This window comes from Pomacea canaliculata, linkage group LG5, assembly GCF_003073045.1.
Source record: "Pomacea canaliculata isolate SZHN2017 linkage group LG5, ASM307304v1, whole genome shotgun sequence".
NCBI classification, from domain to species: domain Eukaryota; kingdom Metazoa; phylum Mollusca; class Gastropoda; order Architaenioglossa; family Ampullariidae; genus Pomacea; species Pomacea canaliculata.
Window position 1 is genome coordinate 20,047,897 of NC_037594.1, and position 25,235 is coordinate 20,073,131.

The window sequence follows — 25,235 nt, forward strand, 5'->3', positions numbered from 1 at the left end:
AGAGAGTAATTATGTATATTTGTTATCATTTATCTGTGTAACAATCGTCGAAATCACGCTGGCATTTGTAATGACGTCATCATTTGATGCGTACACATGGTGGTTGCATTTTTGTACGCACGCTTGGTTTCCGGTTTTCGCTTGCTTCGACTAAAACAAAGGTTCTGTTTTTAAAAAGTCTTGAGTATGCAGCCTTCACCTCAACGATATCCTTCACCGGGGCCCCCAATCCGTCCACCTTATTCACAACCTGGATATGGAGCAGTATGTATTGCTTTTGGTTTATAATTTGTTTTGAACAAATAAAATTAGTTGTTTCCTACCCTCCCCCTCCTAACATACCACACACACGCACCCTCGCCAATCTCTTTCACCAGCAGTCTATTTTTAAGTTCATCGATGGCTTTTACCCTCCAAAAGCTAAAAAAATGCAATAATAAACAATTTATTTTTAAATAAACCACACTTGGGATCAAGCTTGAATATACTAAATGGTGTAGGAAAACTTTTATGAGAGAACATCAGCAACGAAGAACATGCTTGGAACTCTTTTTCATGTCATTTTTATTAGACTTAAAAAGGGATTACGGAAAGGGTTCTGCTTGCTATTATTTATCCACTGTTCACTTTTGAGGTCAGTGCAGTGTTAACATCTTGAATTATGTGGTTGATTGGCTACCTCTGGTTCACTTTTGAGGTCAGTGCAGTGTTAACATCTTGAATTAAGTGCTTGATTGGCTACCTTTGGTTGTTCCAAATTAGCAGCGGTTAGTTCATCATCTTATACCCAGTACCTGTCATGTGAACTTTATTAGGAAATTGGAGTAGTAGATTTCTTTAGGGTGCTGTTGAACACGCACAGTTTTGATTGTTTACTGTTCCGTGTTACTAGTATTAATAATTTATTATTTACTAGCTTCTAGTCTGGGCATTCATTTATCTTCTGTCATTTATTATCATTTGTCATATTGTTTGACTTTGTGGAGTATCTAATGGAATAATGCAGCAGTCCTGTCTGCTAACATTATTATTGAATGTTATTTTCATTTTTTTAATTTAACACATACATTGTTTTATCATTATGGATTTCATTATACCTGTATAATTTTCCTAAATTAAGATATAAAATTAAACAAGGAAGTATTTTTATCCTTGTATAGGCAGGCTCATGTCAAACAGTTATGTGTGTGGTTCATTTTTGTCAGTAATCATGGGAAGTAACTCTTGCTCTTTGTTTGGATTTTTGTTTTGGTGCTGTCTAACCTTTGCTCATACATTGATGACATTTTCCTAAATTTTTTTTTATTATATCTGTGAGATGAGAATTTTTTAAAAATAAAGGAGTCTATGTGATTCACTATATTTATTGACTGTATTTACATAAAACAAACCTGCTGCAGAATAATTTTTTTTCTTGTCTTTTTTAAAAATTTGGTCAGGGCCCAAGACCAAGTTACCCACCACCACCAGGTTCCATGGGAATGCCACCTAGAATGGGTATGCACACTGGTATGCCACCCCATCATGGCTTCAGCTGTAAGTGTCGATATACTTGTAAAGCTAAAAGATATGTGCATGATCAAATTCTTTTTGGGCTTAATAAATCATTCTCTCTTGCACACATCCAGGTGTGCACCTCCTCTTTCCCCCTGCCCACCTTCCCTTATGCATGCGCGTGTCCACACACACACACACTTACACATGCATTTATTTATATAGACAATCCCACCCCTTTTGTTTAACTTTTGTGAAAACAAGAATCTAATCTTCTAATTTTGAACTAAATAACTTTAAATCTTACTTTATATATTCTTATAGGAAATGTATTGAAAGAGAAGCTGCTTGATCATTTGTGTAGCAGAGTGAATAACTTGTTACATCATCCTTGTAGTAATCTTTCTTAAATTAAATTTCCTCTTTTCCACATTTTAAATTCTTCTATTTAAAGATATAGATAATTGAGTTTTATTTGATACTCTGGGTCAGGAAGTAGATTATCTTTGCTCAAAGCAAAAAATATTGCAAAAAGTGCTAGAACCTGTGATATACAGTGTTTAGTGGTGTAGATCAGGCTGCATAAAGAGCATCTAAGGCATGGTGGAGTAGTTACTCATAGAAATATGTGTAAATCATGTAAGAGAAATCTAAACTATGTGAAGAAAAGTTGCCAAGGGAGTCTGGTGGATATGAATGATTTGGCATCTAAAGTCTGAAAATGTAAAAGTTTAGATTGCAGGTCTGATCAATACAGACATTTTGCATTTTGTAAAAAAAAAAAACAAACAAACTTAAAGTAACTTTAATTGTTGCTTGAAAAATTCTGATGCCTGGTGGTAGGCAGATTAAGGCAGACTGAAATTGTTGAATTTTTTTTTTTTTTTTGAAGGACAAAGAGGCATTTGTGCTCTTAAAATTGAGAACTACTTACAAGTAATAAAACTGAGCATTTTAAAATTTGGTGGTGTCTGGATTTTGCTATTACTTTGAATGTAGTCATTAACATCGTTACATACTTACCTAAAAACTAGTTTAGTCAAAGTGATAAAGAGCATTATTTTGGACTATAATGTCAGCAATCTTGAGTTCCCAACTTTTATTTTTGAGAAGCTTATTGTTTGTGGCAGTATTTCTTCATTTATTTATCTTTCTTTTATTCTTATTCTAGTTGAATCTATTCTTATGTTATCAAAGTGGAGAAGGAAATGGTGTCTCATTATCAATGAAATGTGCAGTGGAGTGAGTCGGGTTTTACCTGTGTGTCTTGTGCTTAATAGTTTCACAACTTCAATTATATATTTTTAAAACAGACAAGCTGCTATATATAGAATAAATATGACTTTAGATAATATAGAGGAATTGTGCCATAGCTCTGTTATGGAGGTAAGCTTTTTTTAGATTTCACAGACAGTTTGAACAGCCTAAAGTTTTATGAATAGTTGTTATTTGGCATATAACTAGTAGGAAAGATCAGAACAATAAATTAACTTTGATTGAGATTGAGATGTTGCTGCACTGAAGATTTACAGGTTAAAATTTAGGCCAAGCCTGTGTTCTGAAAGGGTTGCACCTAATTTAAAATTTTGCTTAAAATGAAAACAGCTTAAAGAAACAGCTTTTACACTTAGTTTTATATTTTATTACTATCACTTGCAACAAGTTTGTTGGTTTTTTTTTTAATGCTGGTTGTCAGTATTTAGAGGACATAACCTTCTGAGCCTGCTTCAAGTCAGTTGAACTTATATCTTGAGCTAGCTTCTTTGGGGATATTTTGACACTTTAACACATGTACAGGGTAAAGTAAATGTAAGCACATAAAACTCATCAGTGATGACAAAGGAAGACTGCCTGACAATTACAAGCAGACAGCCACTTTTTGTCTTAAGCACATTTTCTGTCAGCTTGGCCTCAGTGTTGATGCATCGCAAACAAAATGCTCGTGGTTACAAACACTTTAAACATTATGAACCTGACTGGCTGGAGGCAACAAGAAGAAACTGATGCAAAGTAGACAATAAAGCTTAAGCACAGTGTTTCTGCAGTTAATATATTATAATTTGTTTATTTAAAAAAAATTGTTGTTTTTGTAGTCTGTGAAATGTATTATTTTAAAATTGCATTGGTTGAACTGTGTAAACCGTGAGTCAACTGCTGTTGTCTGTGATCTTACTGTAAAAAAGAAAGGACAGCATTGCCATTTATTTCATGAAACACTTATCATATGATATCAACATACAAACTTTGAATGACAGAGTGTATTATTAGGCTTTGTAATTAGTTTCAGGTAATGAAGTTTTTTTGGTTTTTTTTTGGTAGTATCTATCATTGAACACTTTTGTCTTTTCTTTTCTGCTCTTCTTAAAAGGCACATCCTGTAGGTTCACCTGAAAGTAACAGTTTATTAAAACTGAATTTACAAAACAGGTTATTTTAAAATATATAGACAATGGCTACCATAAATGTTAGGAGAATAATACAAGAAGGCTTATTATCTTTTCATGAATAACTTCAATCTCCCTATTTTCATGTATCCATGAAAATTTGAACATAATGCAACCATGCAGCTGTGTATGCATGCACACATGCACAGCACATGCAGACAGATGTCCATACAATTGCTAGCACTTTTTGAAACCTTTTCTTAAAATTTGAATTTCCTTTTCCATTGTTCTTGTATATTATCTCTTGTCCATTCCACTGACAAAACAAGCAGCTTCTGCCACAACCCCTCCTCCCTCAACTGTCTCAACTGGCAGCAACACTGGCAGTGGCTCAAAGGGCTCAAGTAAGTAAGGCATGAGTGGGGGGGAGGGTGTAGTATTCTTCTAATAAGCACCCTAATTAGCTGCTCCAGCTTGCTAAAAACGAGATGAGAAATGCTAACGAACCCATGCATCTCCTCCATCCCTATACCCATTTTAAACTTGCATGGTTATTCTTGGTTCATTATTGCTTGAGAATACATAAACATGTAAACTTTTTAACAAATTAATAATAATATTAATTACATAAATGACATAATTATTACCAGTCATGATATCTTTTATATGAACTTGGTAGTAACATCCCCAAAAGACCAGGTGCTATGTGTTCTACCTTGAGCATAGTATAAAAGATACTTTTTAACAGTTAGGTCAGTGTAAAAAGTTAACTGTAATCATTTTGTGAGTATAATTTCATATAATAAATTTATAATGAAATGGGTGCTTATCAGAAAGAGTACCAGGTGCAAGCCTGCCTTGTCATGCAATGGTGATACTGGTGTCTGCTTTGCCTTGATCGCCTGGCAAATGAAGTGTTGGCTTCTTTAGACACGAGCCTGGTCATGTTCTGTGCTGTAGGGACTTTGCCCTTTGGTCAGTGTGAACTGCTACTGCTATTGCTGCTGCTGTAAACTGCATCGTGCATATTTTAATAATCAAACTATGATTAGCAAGGTAGAACTGTCCATGATGTTAACAGATAAGTGGGAATGTTAGATGTAGAACTAAAGCATGTGCAGCAAGCATTGGTCTGGCCTGTGGTGTTGAACTACAATGAATGTGAATGCTGTGTTAAGATACCACTAGACCAGTTTTTTCCCACCCATCCTGCCCCCAAAATAAGTTTGCAGCATTGGCCTTGAAGATGATAGAGTGTTCCAGAATGATACAAATGAACAACACATGCATACTTCATTATATTGCACGGTAATAATCCTTATTGGACTATACACAAGACAGGTTAGCTTAAGCTAAATTTTCTTATTAAAATAACTTGTAATTTCAACCTTTATTTGATTGTTCAGGAATGTTTTGTTTGTTATCTTTTGTCCTCTCACCATCCATCCAGTACAAATCATATTGCACCTGAGAGGACAGAAGAGAAAGTTTGGGGTTGGGGGATGAGTCAAAGCCCACTGTTGTGCTTACCTTAAAAACTGTTTTGATGACTTTTTCTTTGGTTGTTATCTGTTGACAAAATCTATAAGAATTTCTTCATCCCTTAGAAATCTGTAACTGAACCCATTTAGTTTAGGCTTTTGATAATGTTAATGATAAATGCATTAAACATTTGTGTAAAATGTTTATTTAATTCTAGGATTTTGGTCTGAGTTCCATGAGTGCTCTGATCTCCTTTTTATGCGAGTGTAACTCTCAGTGGGAGACTGAATCTTATGGACACTTTTATTTTAGGACTTTGTGAATACTTCTGGAATTTGTTAGTTCATTACATTGTAGAGATGCTGAAGACACAGTCATGAGTTGACTCATAATAAACTCTCTCACGCTGTGTGTGTCTCTCTCCCTTTGTTTCCCTCTGTATGCATGTGCATTCATGGATATGTGTGCGCATTCTCTTGTAGTTTTCTTACCCTGTTCGACTTTTACTGCTAATGTACTTTCATATCAAGCAGTGGTGCTCAGACATTAAAACTGCTTATGGAAATTCTGTCCGCACAAATCCTTTTATCTCCATTTTTATTTGATCATGATATTGACAGTAGAGAAGAAAAATATTCCATAGTGAAATATGCAGTAACCAGCTCTGCTGTTCCCAGTTTCTGATCCCATCAACTTGCAAGCTAATTATGCGTTGAACATCAGGAACAACATTGTAGTACTGAAGAACCAGAGAGCTGTGGATTTTGCAGGACATTTTTAAAAAAATAATAAGTTGGACTATAGGGTTCCTAGTGTGGTGTATATTCACCTTCACCTACCCCCAAAATATTTTAAAAATTAAAATACTTTGAACAATGTGCATGTTAGATGCACAGAGATTAAGATAATGCACATGCGTGGCAGCGCGAGAGGCGAGCTGACCCGTGCTTGGGCGCCCTTTCACTTGTTTGCTCTAGCCTGTGTTTGCACAACAAATGAAATTCTTCGGCCTGTCATTGGTAGCTATTCAGCTGGCCGGCCTAGAGCAAACGGAGATCAGAGGCCGTGCTCTGCCGTGTGTCACCTGGCGAGAGTGTGAGACAAAAGGCCGCGACAATGAACCCGGAGCTCTGAAGTACTTGCAGCCGGTTTGGGGAAGTCGGTCCTTTCTTTCCCTCTCCCCCTCCTTCCTCAGCCGTAATAGCATTGCGTGGATGACTTGAGCGTTTTCAATGGCTATACCCTTCTTCTTGATCTCTGGTGTCTGAACTGTCCAGCCCGACACCACGGCCTTGTTCAGTGACTCACTTGAGCCCGGCGTAGTCGTCTTGTGGCAGCCAAGGCTGTTGTTGTGCACCCACAAGTTCCAAGTTTCATCAGGCTCACGTGTTTCGGATCCCCGATTCGGAGGCAGTGGCATTGATCAGTGACATTGTAAAAAGTCAACATTTGTGATTGTTGACTGGGTGGAGCAGCTTGTAAAGCACAACAATCCTGGCAGCCAGTGCTGAGGCGCACCAGACAAGGTAGTTTGGAAAGTTGTGTGGGACGTAACGACATCCTGCTGAGTGCACGGCCTTTCACCTCGATTTTGGGATCAGAGACTCGGAACAGTAACTCCGTTGGTCGCCCAGTAAGTGATGTAGGAAGTGTAATAAAAATCACTTTACTATTGTATTTGTTTTTAAAAATATGTTGTGGTATCGCAACATTTTATTTTTTAAGTGTTCAGTTACGTAGCATTTTTTTTTCCTATTCTGCCTTTCTGCACAAGTGGAATGGTATGCTGATTAGAATAGCACTTGCTCCTCCCGTTTCCCACTTTTTTAAATTTATTAAAGGCATTGTGTAATGTCTGATGTTATATTCGCATGGCAGATTTCCTGAAAGGGATTAATGAAAATGGTTTTTTTTTTATTGTAAACGGACTCGCAAACGAAGCGTGCACTTGCAAGATAATCTTGAGACAGGAAAGTTTCTGATTTATATTTGGAAAATAAATAACAATTGTGTCGGGAGTCTTGTACAAATTAGAAGAAAGAGATGCAAAATTAGGTAGACGGGACGACGTGCTGGGTGACGCTTAAACGGCTTCAGGGCCAGGGGAAACAAGTTTTTTTTTTTTCGTTTTTATGGGAGAGGGGGTAAACCGGTCAGTTTGGTGCTGGCGCCGGCAACCGATTGCAGGTCAAGGACGTGTGGAACCGGAGATTGTCAACCTCTTGGTTACCATGGGTCCCTGGATAAGGGAGGAGGGGCACAGAAGAGGCACGCACTCCAGCGAACAAAGTCTCGCCGTGCGAGGATATCCTGTTTGCATTATAAGGTGGAAGCGTATTGTACACACCTTACTAGCTTGTTTTACTGATCCTTGCGAGTTCATCTATTCTCCTTTTAGTTGTGCACAGTAGGGTTGGGGATCCAACGTGTAGCAACCAGTTTTCCATTTCTCATTTACTTTATTTATGCATTTTTAGTTGTTCATCTTCGTTTTGGCTTGGCTTGTGTGTGGGAATGCAGGAGTGGCTGATGCCATTTGAATAGCGTCTAGAACAGTTATTCTAGCAATGTCTTTCTCCAGGTTTGATGGAAAAGAGTTTTCTGCAATAGCAGCAGTATCGTCAGATAATCGAATGTAAACATTAGTGAATAATTGAAGAGGGTAAATGTGAAAGGTAGTTGCCAACTGTACTCTACGTTGGGCGCGATTGGTAACTGGGTGGTCAAGCGGATTGAAGGATGGTTTCGCCGATGGTGCTAAGTTCTTTGGGGAGTGAACGCTGGCAGACTGATACCCAGACACACTTCGTTGTACAAAAAGGTCATGCTTCTCTCCCCATCCCTCTCTCCGTGTGTGTGTGAGAGTAAAATAATGATGAGCAAACTGTTAGCCGGTATGATTCTGCTTGCAATCAGAATGCAGACTGCATTTTTTTTTCGCCTTGATAAAAATGTGTCAGACGAAGAGAATGACTGTGAGCCGTATACACTCGATCGTTTGTCCGGTGACACAGGGTTCATTTGTATGCCTGACGTCATCACAGATACTTTGAGGACACCGTGCTGCTGCACAGCGATGCGTGCTTGTCCTGCCGTCTCTCCACCAACCCATCACTTTCATTGCATGTGTAGACAGCTCCTCAACAAGCCGGGTTCTACCATCAGGCAAGCCAGGCAGTTGCCAGGCCCTAGGGCGTAAGCTCTGAGATGGTGCGCGGAAGTGGTCTGCATTTTTTGTAAAGCGATGACTGATGCTAGGACATTTTAGTAAATAATTGCTCAGGAGCAGACAGCCCAGTTGTTAAAGTACCAGCTTGAAAACCTGAAGACGTGCGGTTCGATATTGTTGTGGCACTTCAAACTTTCCCTTAGTCGGCTTGGTTGTCAGCAATCCCACAACGACCTAAAAAGGTATTTTCCTTAGGGGGCAGCCTGGATGTTTTACGTGATTCATGTAAATTACTGCTGGGAAATGTCTGTTGTTGAGTTCAAACTTCAAAACAAAGCAGACAACCTTCATAATGGTGAAAAGTTTCAGTCAACAGTATGTTGTGTTCAAACAGATTCCTATTAATCTACCAAAGAAAAAAGTTCTTTCTTAAACTATTAAAATATTTTATTGTTAATCATGCCATCAAATCTGGAAAGATAAAAGATAGATAAGCAGAAGTAATGAGGTAGGCTAATATGATTTATTAAGGAACCCTGATGTTTAGGTGAACAACTGCTTTTAAAAAAAATGTATGGTACCATCAAATATGGGAACTTCACTCATTATTCTCCCACTTTCAATTACTTCTTTAAGGACAGCTGGTGTCATCAAAGATGGGAACTTTTCCATGTGTTTCCTTCCTTTCTTCTTTCCTTGTGTTCAGAGAACAAGACATCTTGAATGGTACAAGTGACAAAGAATTTGTAAAAAGATTGTCTGAAATAAAATCTTTGAAATTAATGATGCATAAATACAGATATTTACTTGTCATGTTAAAAAATGTGATTTCTTTGTGATCCATTTTCTCTTGTAATAAATTTGAAAGAGGTACATAAAGTACAAATTTGGAAAAAAGTTCTTTTTTATATAAAATCCAGGCTCTATGATAGGGGAAACTAGGCAGTTGCCCTAAGGTGCATGTAAGGAGTGGACACAGAGATGTTCTGCAGGTTTAATTTGCAGGCACGCACACACTGACACAGAGCAGTGGAAGGCTTCTCAAGCTTAAAATGAATCCCAAAGAAGTTCTGCTCCTCAGTGTCCATTATAAATTCTTAGATACTGTACCACATCTGCAGCGACCCTCAACATTTGCTGACCCCGCCGGTTTCTGTAGATAGTGGAGAACAAAGTTTCTCAAAGTCAAAATGATCTGAGGTCAACAGTTCTCAAGAAAGATGGGTTGGACAGGCCGCCTCATCCATTGTGGCCTCAGGAGATCAGAAAGAACTCATACACAGCCAATAAACAAAGAAAGTGAGATTTTAAGCCTCTGTTGATGACCAGAACATATAACTTCAATAGTCGAATGTGTTACAATTGCGTGGCGCAGCGTTTGTCGACTCCTCGTAGCACCGGCTGAGCTTCTCAATTGATGCAGATACAACCCTTTGTGGTCGAACCAAACCTCATGTAGTGTGCAGCATACATACTGAAGAAAAAGGTGTGCAGTAAAAAACATGGACAGTTTTATAGTTTTCGGCTGGTTGTGATGAAAGACGAAGACCCCAACACTATGGTTGTTAAACGTTACCTGGCGCGATCTGAGGGGGACGGAGGTGCATTTAGTCTAGGAGGAAATGTCCTGATTCCCCCATTTTTTATTTTTTCATTGGCTTCCTGAATTACTTTTTATGCATGGAGAGAAGATACACAGCTGAGCAAAGCTACTTTTGAAAACTGTTAAGTCTTTAAAGATTGGGATTGGGTGGCGAAGAGGTTCGCGTGATTCGTCTTTGCTTCGCGATTGACTGTTCTGCTCCCAGACGGACCGAACGGTGTCAGGGACGACCAGGTCACAAGCCAGAGGTCTGAGGTTTCTCGACAGTATTGCGCTAGCAGACGCTGTCTGGCACTTTTTCTCCATCCTCTTTACCCATCTCCCTGCCCACAGCCCCACCCTCCCACCACCATCTCTTCACTACGTCCCTCGTCTCTGTCTCTCACTCACAAGCCTTGTCCTTTCGGCAGCATTGGAGGGAAATAGTGATTGATTAGATTTGCTAGTGTGCAGACATATCGATCATCGGTGCGAACGTGGCCCGACTGGGACCCATCCCTTCTCCTCTCTTTTCTCTCCACCCTTCTCTTTCTCTGCCCCCTACCCCCCCCGTCCACGGCCTTGTGTCGGCAGTCTTTGTCCTCCATCACTCGCCTGACCCCCCACCCCCTTAATTTACTTCCCCCGCCGCAGACCTCCTGTCTGACGTAGACATACTGATTGCAGCAGTAGGCTTTTGGTGGCCCCAGCATCAAAAGCGGGCTCATGTTGACAGCTTCAGGAACTCTGCCTTGCCCTTGTCCATTAGTTGTGTACTGGTGAGCTGTGCAAGAGACAGACCCCCAGCACGTCTAGTTGCAGCATCGCTTACTTACAACAGGCATGGGATGTTTTGCCTCCCAATCTCCCTGAACCCCCGTCACCTTTTTTTGCGCTGGAAATAAGCCTGTGCTTGCTGCTGAAGTGGTTTTGTTTTATTTTTTTCATTTTAAAAAATTGACCAGCTTGTGTGTGCACCTTTACTGAAATCTGACTCGAGATGCTAACAGGTAATGAGTTACTGTGTTAAGCATAACATCTGTTGAGTAGAGATTTTGTCTAGCCATATTCTTTCAAATGCATCATTCAACCTGATTCATTTTAGTAACATTGTGAAAAGATTAAAATGAAGATAAAGCGTGGTTCTGCATTATTCATATCTCACCAAAAAAAGAAGACTGCGAGAGTAATAAGAAATGGATATTGTATATTCCATGCGCACTTTCTCTCAGTGATGCAAATCAATTATTTTTCATTGATCATGGACGGTGACAAGGTAAATAGCTCTGAGAAATGATTAACCTGTTTTTGTGTGCCTTGTACACCTTGCAGGCTCCACCAAGAACAAAGAAACCTCCAGTGAGTACTGTTTGGCATGCTGTATTTCTTGAGTAGTTAGTGTCATTGTTTACAGCTGGTCATGACTGCAGCCAGGCTTTAGGTTGTTTTCATACAAGCGCTTGTTTCCCAGTAGCATTTCATATTTGTGCTGTTTAAAAATAATACATGGGGTTTCTTGTTGTTTGTTTCTCTTATCAGCCTCCATCATTTTGCTGAGACCAGTTGGATGTAGTGTGTAGTTGGTCATGATGGTGAAGGCCCACCAAATTATCAGCTTACCGATCCTCACCATTTTCTGTCATTGGCACTCTTGATTGACTGTAGACAAGGGACAAATAAACAGATGTATGTGGTTAATTATAATGAAAAGGAATTATTGTCTAAAGCACATGTAATGTGCAGGGGAGTTCACATGGCAAAACACAGTAAATTCACAGTAACATAAAATCGGAATGACTTGTGTTCTAGGCTGTGTGGGTCATCATATTACTTTTGAAATGAATGAGATCCATAATTTTCAGTGGTAGGTATAGAGGTGCACATATCTCAGTTTAGATATTTGGGGAAGACATTTTATGGTGTCTCAAGAGATTTATCCCCATAGAATTACTTGCCAATAATGACAATGCATTGTAACAGAAACAGCCTACCAAAAATAATAATAATTCTTTAGATTTGTTTAAACCATGGTGGCAATCTGCCTGGGAAGAAGAACATGAAAAAATTCTAATTGCATTGGATTAACTCATGTTAACTGGTGTATCGATGCAATTAAGTGATAGAGCTCTATATGAAGATGTACGCATTTGCGGTGTGCAAGCTGTAAGGGAAGAGTTAATAATGGAGAGTCTGGTCTGGTCTGGTCTGGTGCATATCTGAAGGCTTTGTGATGCTGGCTGTGAGGTAAGGGATACTTGTAAAATAAGAATCAAACGTAAATCCTACAGTTCATCTCACATTTTGCTGATAAAATGATACAAAGACCAAATGAAAAGACTTGTTGGGGAGAAAGAGTTTGCAAGATTTTCTAAAGGTGAATGTTATATTGCTGATGTTACTGTTCTGATGGACGTTTATGAGTGGATAGATGTCTACCTTTTCAGTGTCTTGTTGACAAATCCCAGTTGGGTTATGTGTATGGTGCAAGGCCACAGGCTCATTTGCTAGTTGGGTGCATATGTTTTACTCACAGCTGATCTTTAGGTTTCTGTGGTGTCAACTAAAAACTAGATACAAAGAGAGCATTTCAGATTTGCCGTTTCAGAGCATTTGCTAACTAGCCAAAAGGCAGGACATGTTGTTTGGCCACACCATTTGTAGTACCCAATTTAGTCTTCTATCAAAATTATAAATATAAATTCTGAAACAGATATACATGGACATAGTATTGCATTATGTTGTAAGTTTAGCCTCTCTTTTGTTTTTCCACTCTTCCCAACACATTTTTTTTTAATTTACATTTATGTTAACCCTCCTGCATAAACGCTTCTTGCAGCTGAAGTGTCAATTTTCCATCAAGCATTCATTATGTGTCATAAATTGCTTTTTAGATATATTTTCATGATAAGACTTGGTTTTTCTATAGCTGAACTTTGACTAGCATTTTTGCTCCATTTTGTGATATAGGAAATAATATAACAAAAGATGCTTCAAAACCATTGTTGTGATTTTTACTCTGTTTACCTGTGATCTTGCCTTTTTTTCCCAGCATTTATTTTCCTGGCCGAAAATGTTAGTAGCTTTTGAAAAGTTAAACCTATTGTTCAGTGTATTAGAAAAACTACACTGCAACACATTGCAGTTCCAGACATTAGTTCACAAGTTTACTCAGATCTTGGAGAGAAAGTCACATAAAACTGAGCCCATTGCTGGTGGACTCTTTTAGAGGTAGAGTCTTGTACTCATTTGAAATGGGTAACATTGCGTCCCAGCTATCCCTAACACCTAGGCTAGCAATGACCAGCTATCACTGCATATAATGCTTTTAAAAAAAAAGAGAGTGAAAAAACATTTATGTGAGCATGTGGAGCTGACAGAGGCTATTAGAGACAAAAAACAAAAAAAATGTTTCTCGTGTTCGGCTTGATTAATGTTAAAGTCATTAGACATATTAGCAAATGTAGTTTGACATGAGAGGACAGGAATGAATGGAGCCAGTACGAAAGTGCAGGAGTGATCAATGGCATCTCTCCAGTTCTTGGCCAATTCAATCAGTTTGCAGCAATTAAAATCAAAATGGTTGGATGTAGTAATGAGATGAAGACTAGCCATGCAGAGAAGTGTGTACACATGGCTATGATGATGTCATTGTAAGGAAAAGATAAATTATTTCTTTAAAAGAACAAATTTTTAAACAAAACTGCAAATTATTTCTGCTATTCCTCATAGGTGTAGCAGCAACGTATATTGAAGCTTTAGGATTAATTCTGTGTGCACTTTCTTTTGATGATACATCCCACAGAAATATAATATCTTTGGTATAACTTCTAGAAAGGTTTAGTAAGGAATCTTCTTATTGTTTCTCTACATGAAAGATCAGTATTGTGTCTCCCTTGCTCTCTCTCTCTCTTTCTCACACACATGTACACATAAAAAGACATGCAAGTTGTGTGCTTCTTTACTATGCAGAAGGAAACTGATATTGTGAATGCCTGACTGCTTTGCCAGTCTTACTTTATAGAAAGTGCAGTTCCCAAGAAACAACCAGGAAGTGCAGCTGGTTCGAAGCAATGCTATAACCATAAACAGAGTAGTAAAACTCATTAGTTTTCCTCCTGCATGTTGTTAGTAGGAAAATGTCAGATCAATAGCTACAGTAGTTTGATGCCCAGCATTTGTTAGACTTGCAGAAGCATTGAGCATGGAATGTGGAAGCTTGTCCACTAATCACTTGAGATGCTAACAGGACCGAGAGGTGGGAGTAACACTCTTACCTGACACTTACGAGAGGTTTAGGTCTGTGCACACCAGGGACATTTGTAGCATTAGTTTCTGAGCATCTTATGCAAAAGGAGCATGATCTATATTTGCCCATGGTTTTTTACCTGAAACTCATACATTAGCACAGTTCTTTTTTTCTTTTTGGTATGTTGAGCAACATATTGTGTAATGGTGTTGTTTAGCTGGGGCCTAAATTGTAGAGAATGTATTAATGTATTATACTGAGACTAAAATGCATGTCCTAGTAAGGAGAAGACTTTGACTTAGATTATAGACTATAAAGAATAGCAAGATATCTGTTTTGAAGTCACTTTCAATATTTCAAATGTTTGTTTTTCTCTGTTATAAGTTAATGGCCATTTTAGGCAGTGTGTGTGTGTGTTGAGGAAGGGAAGGGAGAGGAGCGAAGAAAGAGTGCCTACAAAGAAGCAAATGTACTCTTTATTTCTTAAAAACCTGCTGGGCTGTAATAGCAGGTGCCTGCATGTGTATGAGAAAGAAAGAAAGGGTGGGAGAAGAGACTCTAGATCTGTCTGCATAAGCCTAAAGTTTTATTTCAATGCTTAACAGGAAAAATTGCGCTGTTTTATGGATTGTTATTAACATTAATTTTTTTTCTTTGACTGAAATATGGAGGGAAACAGGTTTTCCCTTTCTGCGTTATACTGTTCAAGTGCCTTTTTAACATGTACTTAAATTTGTTATTCCATGCATTTGTTTTCTTTTTTATTGAATGGTGGAAGCAGCATTCCCAGTGGTACATTATCACACTTTACTTCATCACCAGTGTTTGTCTTTTTTTTTCATTTTGTTTGTGTTTCTGTTCCAGCAATGCCACGTGCAGGCATGTCTCAGGGTATGCCCCCTCCTCCCAGCATTCAAGGAGGTATGGACCGCAAACGGCCACCACCACCAGATCTTCGTGTGCAAGCTGCTCAGCAGATGAAAGCGTAGGACTTTTCCTTTTTGATATATATTTCTATTTGTAGGCTATTTTTTACTGCAAAACTGCTGCTCCATCTGTTGAATTTGTAAAGTAAGGATTAGAATTATCTATACACTAAAAAATTAAGGTTCTACCTTGAGCATGAACTGCATTTTCCAGAAAGTTAAAATATTTCCAGATTTGTTGTTCTGCATACTTTGAGCTCTTATCAGCTTATTTGTTCTGTCTAAACTGCAAGTTCACATTATTATTATTTTTGGCTATAGTTCTGACTCTGCAGTTGATTTTCTTATCGAGGACATAATTTGAAATTTCGTGTGCTATTTTCTCGTAACATTAAAATCCTTTGCCATGCTTTTTGCTTTATTATGTAACAACATTGTAATGGCATTAAATGCATTATGTCTTTAAAGCAAAGAGATGATGATGCAAAATCAATCTATAGTTATTGCTTTCATATCTAAAATAATGAGTTTCTATGGTCAACTCTGAGAAGCAAATAATGATTAATTATCTTTGATGATTGGATGCCATTTAGACATAGGATGAGTGGAATGAGCAATTTTAAAACATTATCACATGGTGGTAACTGGAATATGACATTTCTGATAATGTTGCTCTGATGTAGACGTTATGAGATTTATAACCTCAATTTACAAAATGAGAACTTGCTTTTTATGGATGCTTACTGTTTCAAGTGTGCTGATGATAAATTGTACTTGATGGTTCTTGATGGATCCTTTAGCAAGAAATGAGAAGTTGTAGAAATGTGAGCAATGTTGATGTGTAGTTGCATGTTTTATCATGTGCAGGAAGAAAAAGAAGAAAATTGCAGACAAAATCCTAACCCAGAGAGTGAGTCTAGCGTAGTCTCTTCAAACATTATAAACTCGTTTTTTGTGTGGATTAGCTCTTAAAGCTGTATTCTTAAACTTTTCAAACCTAATGAAGTCATGTCTCTGTACATGCTAAATTTATATACTAAAATGTTTTACCTCGGCTTTACTTCCCCTTGCGTTCCTTACTTTTAAATTCTGTCGTATAAACATTGTCCATAACTACCATTCTGCAAGTTGTAAATAGTACAGCCTATCAACTTTCCTGAGTCTTACACATTCATCTGATAATGCATACTGGTGTCTCAGCTTGCTGTGCTCTCAGACATCACATGTTTTACTATCAATTTACATTAGTGCATTTACTGTAGGTACGCGATCTGGTACCAGAGTCACAGGCATACATGGATCTCCTGGCATTCGAAAGAAAGTTGGATGCTACCATAATGCGCAAACGTCTTGACATTCAAGAGGCACTGAAACGGCCAATGAAGGTACATATTCTTTTTATAAATTTGTTCATTTATGTTCTAGCTTTTGTTAGTTTTAGGAAAAATGGATTAAAAATAGGAGAAAACCAGTATTAGTGTCTCTCCCTTTCAGTAGCTAAAAGGTAAAGATTATTGTTGGTCATTCTCAGGAAAAGATATATAAATATTAGTCTCCTAATGCCAAGATGCATCTTACTGCTGGCAGTTGTGTACTAAGAGTTCACAGTCTTACTATAAAATTGTTTCTTTCAGCAAAAGCGAAAGTTGAGGATATTCATCTCCAACACATTCTTTCCTCCAAAAGAAGGAGAGGTGAGCAGAAACTGCTTTTATGTCCTTGAGGCTTGAGTTAGAATCTTTTGTGTATTTTTGCTATTACAAAGCTATTTCAACATTTATGTCTTGCTTATCAACATGTAATATTAATTGTTCCATGTCTGTATGTACTGCTGCTGAAAAGTAATAGTTTGTGCATGATTCAAAAAAAATTTTTTTTTGTCAGGATGGAGAAGAATCTGTTCCTTCATGGGAACTAAGAGTAGAAGGGCGTCTTCTTGAGGATGTGAGTACTTTGTGGGAAATGCAGCACACTTACTTACATGCTTGCCTTGTGGACCAAAATTTAACATGCTCAAGGTCTAATGTATATGTTTGTATATCAAATGGCATTTAAATAATAAAAAAATGTGTGATTTATATAGCACATAATTATAATCTCCAAGGATCATGCTCCCAGCATATAAGACAAGTAGAGACATGGACAGAATACAAAGGACAAAAGGAAAAGCAATTGTGCAGACAAGTAAATAAAAGACAAACATAGAAAACACAAAGAGGAATCAGGGGAAAAAGCAGTAAAGATGTAGAGTATCATAAATCTGCAGAGGAAGACAAACAGGTGGAATATTTTCTGTCACCAGAACAACATATGATCACAGGATGTTTAGCTACTGTGCAGCAAAACAATGGAGCTCTCTTCCTTTCCATATCTGCCACCTACCTACAATTGAATCCTTCAATCTGCACTGAAAATGCAACTCTTCCTTGAGCATTACTCCTAAAACAGTCCACATAATTCTAGTCCTTTTCACCCTTCCGCCTTTTACACTTTTGATACTTTTCGTACTCTTCCTCTACAGAATCATGATTTTCCCAGTTCTTGTTTTTCTAACTTATCTTCTGTTCGTCATCAGTACTATTGTATATTCTTCTATCCCTCTTGTGCTGTCTTTCTTGTCCATGTCTCATTCCTGTTGAAAGTGCTAAGAGCATGCTCTGTAGGAGTGTGAATATAGACTGGATAAAACTTCATTTTTTATTTTTATTATTATTAAAATTCTGTAACTGAATACCTCGTGTATGTGTTAATTTAGGCAGCAACAGCCAAGCTGAGTGATGCCAATAAAGTCAAGCGGAAATTTTCTTCCTTCTTTAAGAGTCTTGTGATTGAACTGGACAAAGATCTTTATGGACCTGATAATCATTTGGTAGAGGTAAGGTAATCATCTGCTTTCAAGCTTGCATATGACTCCATGCAACTGCTTACAGCTAGCTTACTGGGCCTGCATGCTGTTAATGGTGTGTAGATGCCTATAAATGTATTAAACATGTTGACTAAGGGCTTATCTAGAAAAATGCTTTGAAAACATTTTTCTGCTGTGGTCATTTAACATTTTGTCTCAGCTCAGATCTTGTTAAAAAAAATTGTCATTCAAATTTATAGAGAGCTAGTCTTATTTTTGCCTAAACCATAACTCTTTTTTCATATTCTTTACATGTACAATACACTACCATTCAAGAGATTATGTTAAATCTGTGTGTGTGGTGTGGTGTTTGCAGTGGCACAGAACTCCAACCACTCAGGAGACCGATGGATTCCAGGTGAAAGCGACCTGGGGACCAGAATGTCAAATGCACTGTACTCCTAATGCTGGACTATCAGGTTAGCATTCTGTTTGACAGCACAAGATTGCCTTACGAGTTATTGTTATTCTTTGCATACATTCTTTACTTTGTTCTTTGTGTTCTTGGCCAGAAATTGTGTGTCGCAGTATGGAAAAAATATTGATAGGAAAAACTGAAAATCTTTAGAAAATATTTAGATAATTTTATGAGTTCTGTGGAATTAGGTTCAGACAGATAAAGGAGTGGGATAAGAAACTGAATTACAGAATACAGTGACAGAAGGTAAAATGTAATATTTCCCAACCTGTGACCTGTGAGAACACTGAACCAAACAGAAAAGTTAGCACAGGCCCTCCAAGAAATTGATCTATACCGACTTGATGCTTGGAATTACAGAAGCACTTTGGACAGGCCAAGGAGAGAGAACTCTTGCAAATGGTGACTTTTGTGGTCTGGAAAAAATTTATACCAATACAGAGAAGATGTTGCAATGATTATCCCAAAACAATGCAAAATTCCCAATTAGAATGGAAACCAGTTAGGAATGCACGCTGTATACCAGGCACAACTCCAGATTCATCAAGCTTTCCATCCTGACCTGCTATGCATCCACAGATGAGGCAAAGGAAGAGGACAAAGAAGATTTCTACAGCAGCTTACAGGCAGCAGTGGAAAACATCCTTACCCATGATGTAATAATAGTGAATAACATAGGAATGACTGAAGGAAAGGGAGAGAGTTCCATTGTTTTGCTGCACAGTAGCTAAAAATTCTGTGACGATATGTTTTTGTTATTGTGATAGGAATGGTTTGGGGACAGTGATCAGATGAAGAGCAAATCATCTGGTAAGGAAAGAGAAGTTCATAGAAATAGGGCAGGAGCCAGCAAAGAAATTAAAACAGCACACAGTTTGTACCGAATGCGAGAGCGAATGGGTAGCTAGTGCAAAAGAAATGAGACAGAATGCCAAGTCAACAGAACCCATTACAATTGATAACAAATAATAGAGAAAGTCCAAGAATGTACATACCTTGGCAATCTCGAAACAACAGATGAAGATAAAGAAATGAATGTGAAGAACAGACTCATGAAAGCAAAAAAAAAGCCATTGCCATGCTAAAAGAAATTTGCAAGTCCAAAGCTCTGAGGAGGAATACAACATTAAGAATCTTCAGAAACAATTTCCTTTCAGTCTTATTCGTTGGAAGTGAGTGCTGGAAGATATCAGCAAAAATCAGGCAGAAACCAGAGACCTTTTAAAGAAAATGTCTGAGAAAAATTTTCTTATATTCTGTCTCACCTAACGTAATTAGAGCCAGCTTCACAGATATGACCTTGCAAATAACCATGTCATATTATCTTTCATGTTTATTTTTAGCCGATGCAGTTCAAGCTGGACCCACGTTTGGCACGTTTGTTGGGTATACACACTCAGACCCGCCCAGTTATCATCAATGCCCTTTGGCAGTACATTAAGACACACAAATTACAAGATCCTTATGAGAGGGAGTTTATCAACTGTGACCGATACCTTGAACAGGTGAGTTTGACATTAAGTAGAATTTGTTGACTGCTTGCGATTTATAACTTTTCCTAGATTTTATTTTTTAATAAAATTTAAATTGCTATAATTGCTTTTTTTCAAAGAAAAGTTTTTTTTTTGATTTTCTGGATTGTGACAGATTTTTGACTGCAAGCGAATGAAGTTTGCTGAAATCCCTTCTAAACTGCACCCTCTTCTGATGCCACCAGATCCCATTGTTATCAACCATGTGATTACGTAAGTGTTTGGCTTGAAAAGTGTTTTCTGTTTGTTTGCTTGCATTTCCTGCAGATTCTTGTTTTTGGTTAGCCATTGCAAACAAAAATGGATGTTTTTAGTGTTTGTAAAATTTCATTGATCTCTTATTTTTGCCTGTTTTTAATGTAGCTGGCGCGACAAGGGTATTCCATGGAACAAAAGTTTGACATCATCTGTAAGGTAGGGACATGAACATATGTTTTGAAGTAATATCTTCAAACTCCTTATATATTTTGTCCAGATTTATTTTTCTTTTCATCCCAACTTCTTATATCTTTTTTCTCATTTTTTCAGTCTTTCCACTTCATTACCATGTGCAGTTTCTTCTTTTTATGTATTTGTTAGTTTTCAAATACTTGATCCTGCATCTTTTTTAGTCTTTGGGAAAATAGTAGTTACTATTGGAAAAATAATAGTTACCTTCTCCTATTTTAGTAGTAGCCATTAGTGTGTGTGATACAGGTCTATTAGGTGGGAGGGGGTCGAGTGGAGTTATTGTTTCCCTGCAAGAATAAGCAGAGATGTTTATATCCCTTGGTTTCTTGGGGCTGCTTTGTTTCTTGGTGACTGTTTTGTGTGTTAATAAGCTTCTTTATTGTAAGTTTTATCAGCACCCTTCATATATTTGCCATATCAGATCTGTTGGAGAGAAATCTTCCTAATTACAATCATGCCACCTGTTCTGACACACACAGCAGTCGTAGTCTTTTTTTTTTTAAGCGGATTTATCTTTCCAGAATATGTCAACATGCCTGGAAGCTGCAAGTGGAGCAAACAAATCTCCACATGCAAAAGATAAAAAGGGTCATTAACTAGCTTCACCAAACCCCAAATTGTTTTCCTCCCACTCTCTTTATTGCGCTTGTTATGCTAGTAGCCATAATATGTTTGTAACTGTCTAATAGGCTCGAGGGTCCTGATGCAAAGAAGACAGCTTGCTATGATATCGATGTTGAAGTGGTGAGTGTTCTCTAAATATAATAAGCATTAGATAATTACAAAAGGTAGACTGCCTCTTTGTCTGCCAAGATGCCCAAACTGCTGAACATCGTAGAGACACCAAGTCGGAGCACTGAATCGAAATGTTCGTCCATCGAAAAAAAAGATTGAGAGCGCCCTACGTAGGGATAAAACTCTTCTTCCTTTTTTTCGTTTTTTTAAGGTATTACTAACATGCCGATTTCCTGCACTGGTGGAAGAAGTTTCGCGGGCCGGATGACAACGCGTCGCGGGCCGGATATGGCCCGCGGGCCGTAGGTTGTGCATCCCTGGTGTAGAAAATAGTACACACCTGCACACCCATACATTTCACCATAGTTTTCAACAGGCATGTGATACTTTAAAGTGCCAACATTTTGCCTTTCTTAATAGTTCTTCATTTGATTAATTTTTACGTGGCCTTTTCTAGAGTTAACTTAATGCATAATTACTTGATACTGTAATTGCATAATGTGTGTATATAAAAATAAATACGCTTTACCATTAAGGGAGATCTTATTTTGTTCTTCAGGATGATACACTAAAACAGCAGATGAACTCCTTCCTGTTGTCAGCTCAAAGCCAACAGGAAATCAGTTCTTTGGACAACAAGGTAATATCTGTAGTTTTACTTGAGCAGTGAAGAAATATTTTTCTCTGTTTTGTTGATGGAAAGGTATTTGGGGATTTCAGTGAGATCTGGAGGATTTTTAACTTTCTTGAAAATAATTTGGAATTTGGAATTTTATAGAGTATTTTTAGGAAGTTAAAACCTTCAAATCTCTTTGAAATCTACAATCTTGGGGTCACACAAGGTTAGCATAAGTTAAGTGATTCTCGGGGATAACGGTTATAACATTATATTCCAAGGCTGATGAACAGACAAGGAGATTTATTTTCTATCAGTCCAGGCTTTTGTAATCTACTTTTTTGCTACATGTGCACAAATAGTACATTCTTATATTGCTGCACATTATGCACTTTGTTTTCCTTCTTCATGCTACTTAAATGGGAGTGATGAGGTATATATTTTTTTTTTTTTAATTTTTTTTGGGTCACCATTGCATTCCCATCATTACAACAAAAATAAACTTGTTCACCAACAGATTCACGAGACTGTAGAAACCATCAACCAGCTAAAAACTAACCGTGAGTTCTTCTTAAGCTTTGCTCGTGATCCTCAAGAATTCATGAACAACTGGCTCATCTCTCAGACTAGAGATCTGAAGGTAAGTTGACATGTTATACAAGAAGTGTGCAATAGTGATGATAGATGTCTTCCCATGTGGTACATTTACCAGTTCAGAAATGGTTCTTACCTTTAGCTTTTTTAAGATCATCTTGAGGATGTCAATACATTAGTCAACAAACAATGGGGCTAATGCTTCTGCTGTATTTTATATTTTATATCTATATCTCTCCCTCCCCTAAATTTCTGTGTAGGTTATGTCATAAATTAACAAGAAAATATTTTTACTATGCTATAATACATTCTGCCATTTTCGCTTTAGTAGCTTATTTGTAAAGTTGAAAATAAATTTGTTATTGGGATCCATTAAAAGCTAAATTAATAATGAACTTGGAAAATATATTTGCTGTGCACACAGACCATGACCGATGTGGTGGGTAACCCTGAAGAAGAACGCAGGGCTGATTTCTTTTACCAACCATGGTCACAAGAGGCTGTGTGTCGGTATTTCTATGGCAAGGTAGGTTAATCTGGACTGTTATTTCTTTTGATTTAATAGACTTTCTAAAGGTTTTGATCGGTGGTGAGAGAAAGAAATGAGACACTAATAGCAATTTGAACCTAGCGATGTGATATGTTAGCACTAGTAGGATGACTGAAGACCCGGTGACAAATGAGAGGTTATTGAGGGAAAGGGTATGGTAACAGACAGGATTTTAAGTAAAAGTGGGTTTAAACAGGTTTGCTGCCTTATTTGAGAAGTGTTACCTATCCATAGCCTCTTTTAAAATCTCTTGGTGTCTGATTTAGCAAGTTTTCTATGACATTACCTTTTCACTTATAGTGTATTAATATGCACTGTCAAGTAAGAATTAATTTTGTTGGAAAACTCATTTGTATGGTAATAGAAGAAAGGTGTGGCATTTTACCTGCTGTCATCTGCTTACTGACTTCTTGTATCCATAGTGTAAAGCACAAGTTGTGCACTCATTATTTGCATGTGTGAAGACTCTTACTAATTACTTGCATGTATGGTGTACAACAGGTTCAGCAACGCAGAATGGAGCTGGAACAGGCTCTTGGATTGCGCAACACATAAGTGTAACAAAACACAGTTGGATAAAGTTTGTGAAGATTAGAAACACCTTGTTCAAGGGCATTCTACGTTTGTTTGGAATAATAAATTGAACGATGAAATGAATAAAGAAGCCATTGCTCACAGCACCCAGTACTTTATTCGTGTTTGTGGATTTTCCCCTCCAGTATAATTTGTCTATCATCTTGTGTTAGTTACCATGTTCACATGTATATGCATTTATGGGTACATTAATATTTGTCACACTTGATCACTCAAATACTGACTGGTTTTTTTTTTTTAAAAAGTATGTTAGTTTTATGTTTAAATTTCATATCAGCTTGTGCTGCATTTTTATTAGTCACTTTTGTTACATGAAGTTGCTGTTTACATGCTACAAAAATCACTAGCAATTATAGTGTCAATATGTGTGTTGCATAATAGATGATACCTCATGACGTTGACAAAAACTGGTGAATTGTGAAAGTTGTTTTTGTTTTATGTGAATGTTCGTCAAGAGAAGCATAGAACAATAAATATTATAAGCCTCTGAGTGCGAGGTTCTTATTAGAGCAGACAGTTTGCAACATGGAAGAGAATTGGATATTCAAAGTCTGTCGGTTGCAGAGAAACTATCATCTCGTAACAAACCAAATCAGGGGACATAACCCATCTCTCACTTGCTCTTTACTCATTCAATTTGCACACATGTATGCATCACTGTGGCGGCGTTGGGTTGATTTCCTCCGCTAACTGTAAAACTCATCACACAAAGCTCAGATTAATCAGGGAAGAATTAAGGGCCGGGTTCAAAGAAGATGCCTGAGCTTTCCGAAGGTGCTATGCCAGACAGGAAAAAAAAAAAAAAAACCAAGGAAAAGAATGTGTGGGAGAGGTGAGGGCTGGCCTTATTTTCTGTGTATACACCCCGTACATTACGTCAACTCACGATCATGAACACTCAAAGAATCTCTGTTAAATCTCAGACTATAATCTGAGGCAGTAAGGATTTAAAAGTTCCAACAGAAAGATCTCTGAACCAGGATAAAATACTTTTAGTATTTCGGTAGTGTCAGTAAAATTATTTTCTTCATTAAACTTAATTTCGACGGAAATAATGATTTGCGTTTTCAAGCGTCCAACTGGCAACAGCCGATGGAGTGTTCACTCTGTCGTCTGCAACAGTCCATTAAAGTGCTTTTATTTCTCTGTCCAAGCATTAAAACCCAAGAACAGTAATAACTATGATTGTAGCGGTGGCACTGAAGTGCCCTTTAAGTAACGGCGACTGAACGATCGGGGTGCGAAGCTGTCCGCACACGTTTCTGATGACGTCACAAAAAGAGCGCAATAGGTGTCTCACAGGGGAGGTAACTACCAGCTTTAAAGTTTGCACTACAAACGAGGTTCATTCCCCTTAACTACTTTCTTAGCTAGCAGTTCGTTCCTCCCATATTTTGTGACGGAGGTGTGTACATGTAGCCCGCTGACCTCCTGTGTTAGAATACCTCATCAAAATCTAGTTCTCTAAATTAGTGGCAGACTATGTGCACGATCTTTCTTTTTTTTTCCTTTCCTTCTCTCTCACTTCTTTCCTCCACCCATTCTTTTTCTTTACTTT

At 37.7% G+C, this 25,235-nt stretch overlaps 1 protein-coding gene across 1 annotated transcript; it reads left to right on the forward strand.

Annotated features, from left to right (window-relative positions):
- Nucleotides 1–62: 62 nt before the first annotated feature.
- On the forward strand, nt 63–23,676 carry LOC112564381 (SWI/SNF-related matrix-associated actin-dependent regulator of chromatin subfamily D member 1-like). Its single transcript, XM_025239149.1, is given in 20 exon segments — nt 63–264; nt 1,440–1,536; nt 4,211–4,282; nt 11,444–11,470; nt 15,222–15,342; nt 16,151–16,193; nt 16,546–16,668; nt 16,918–16,977; nt 17,168–17,227; nt 18,039–18,158; nt 18,505–18,549; nt 18,551–18,607; nt 19,950–20,111; nt 20,254–20,351; nt 20,502–20,552; nt 21,278–21,332; nt 21,883–21,963; nt 22,457–22,579; nt 22,958–23,059; nt 23,585–23,676. Coding segments are annotated over 20 exon segments (1,629 nt in total). The 5' UTR covers nt 63–186; the 3' UTR covers nt 23,639–23,676.
- Nucleotides 23,677–25,235: the final 1,559 nt, after the last annotated feature.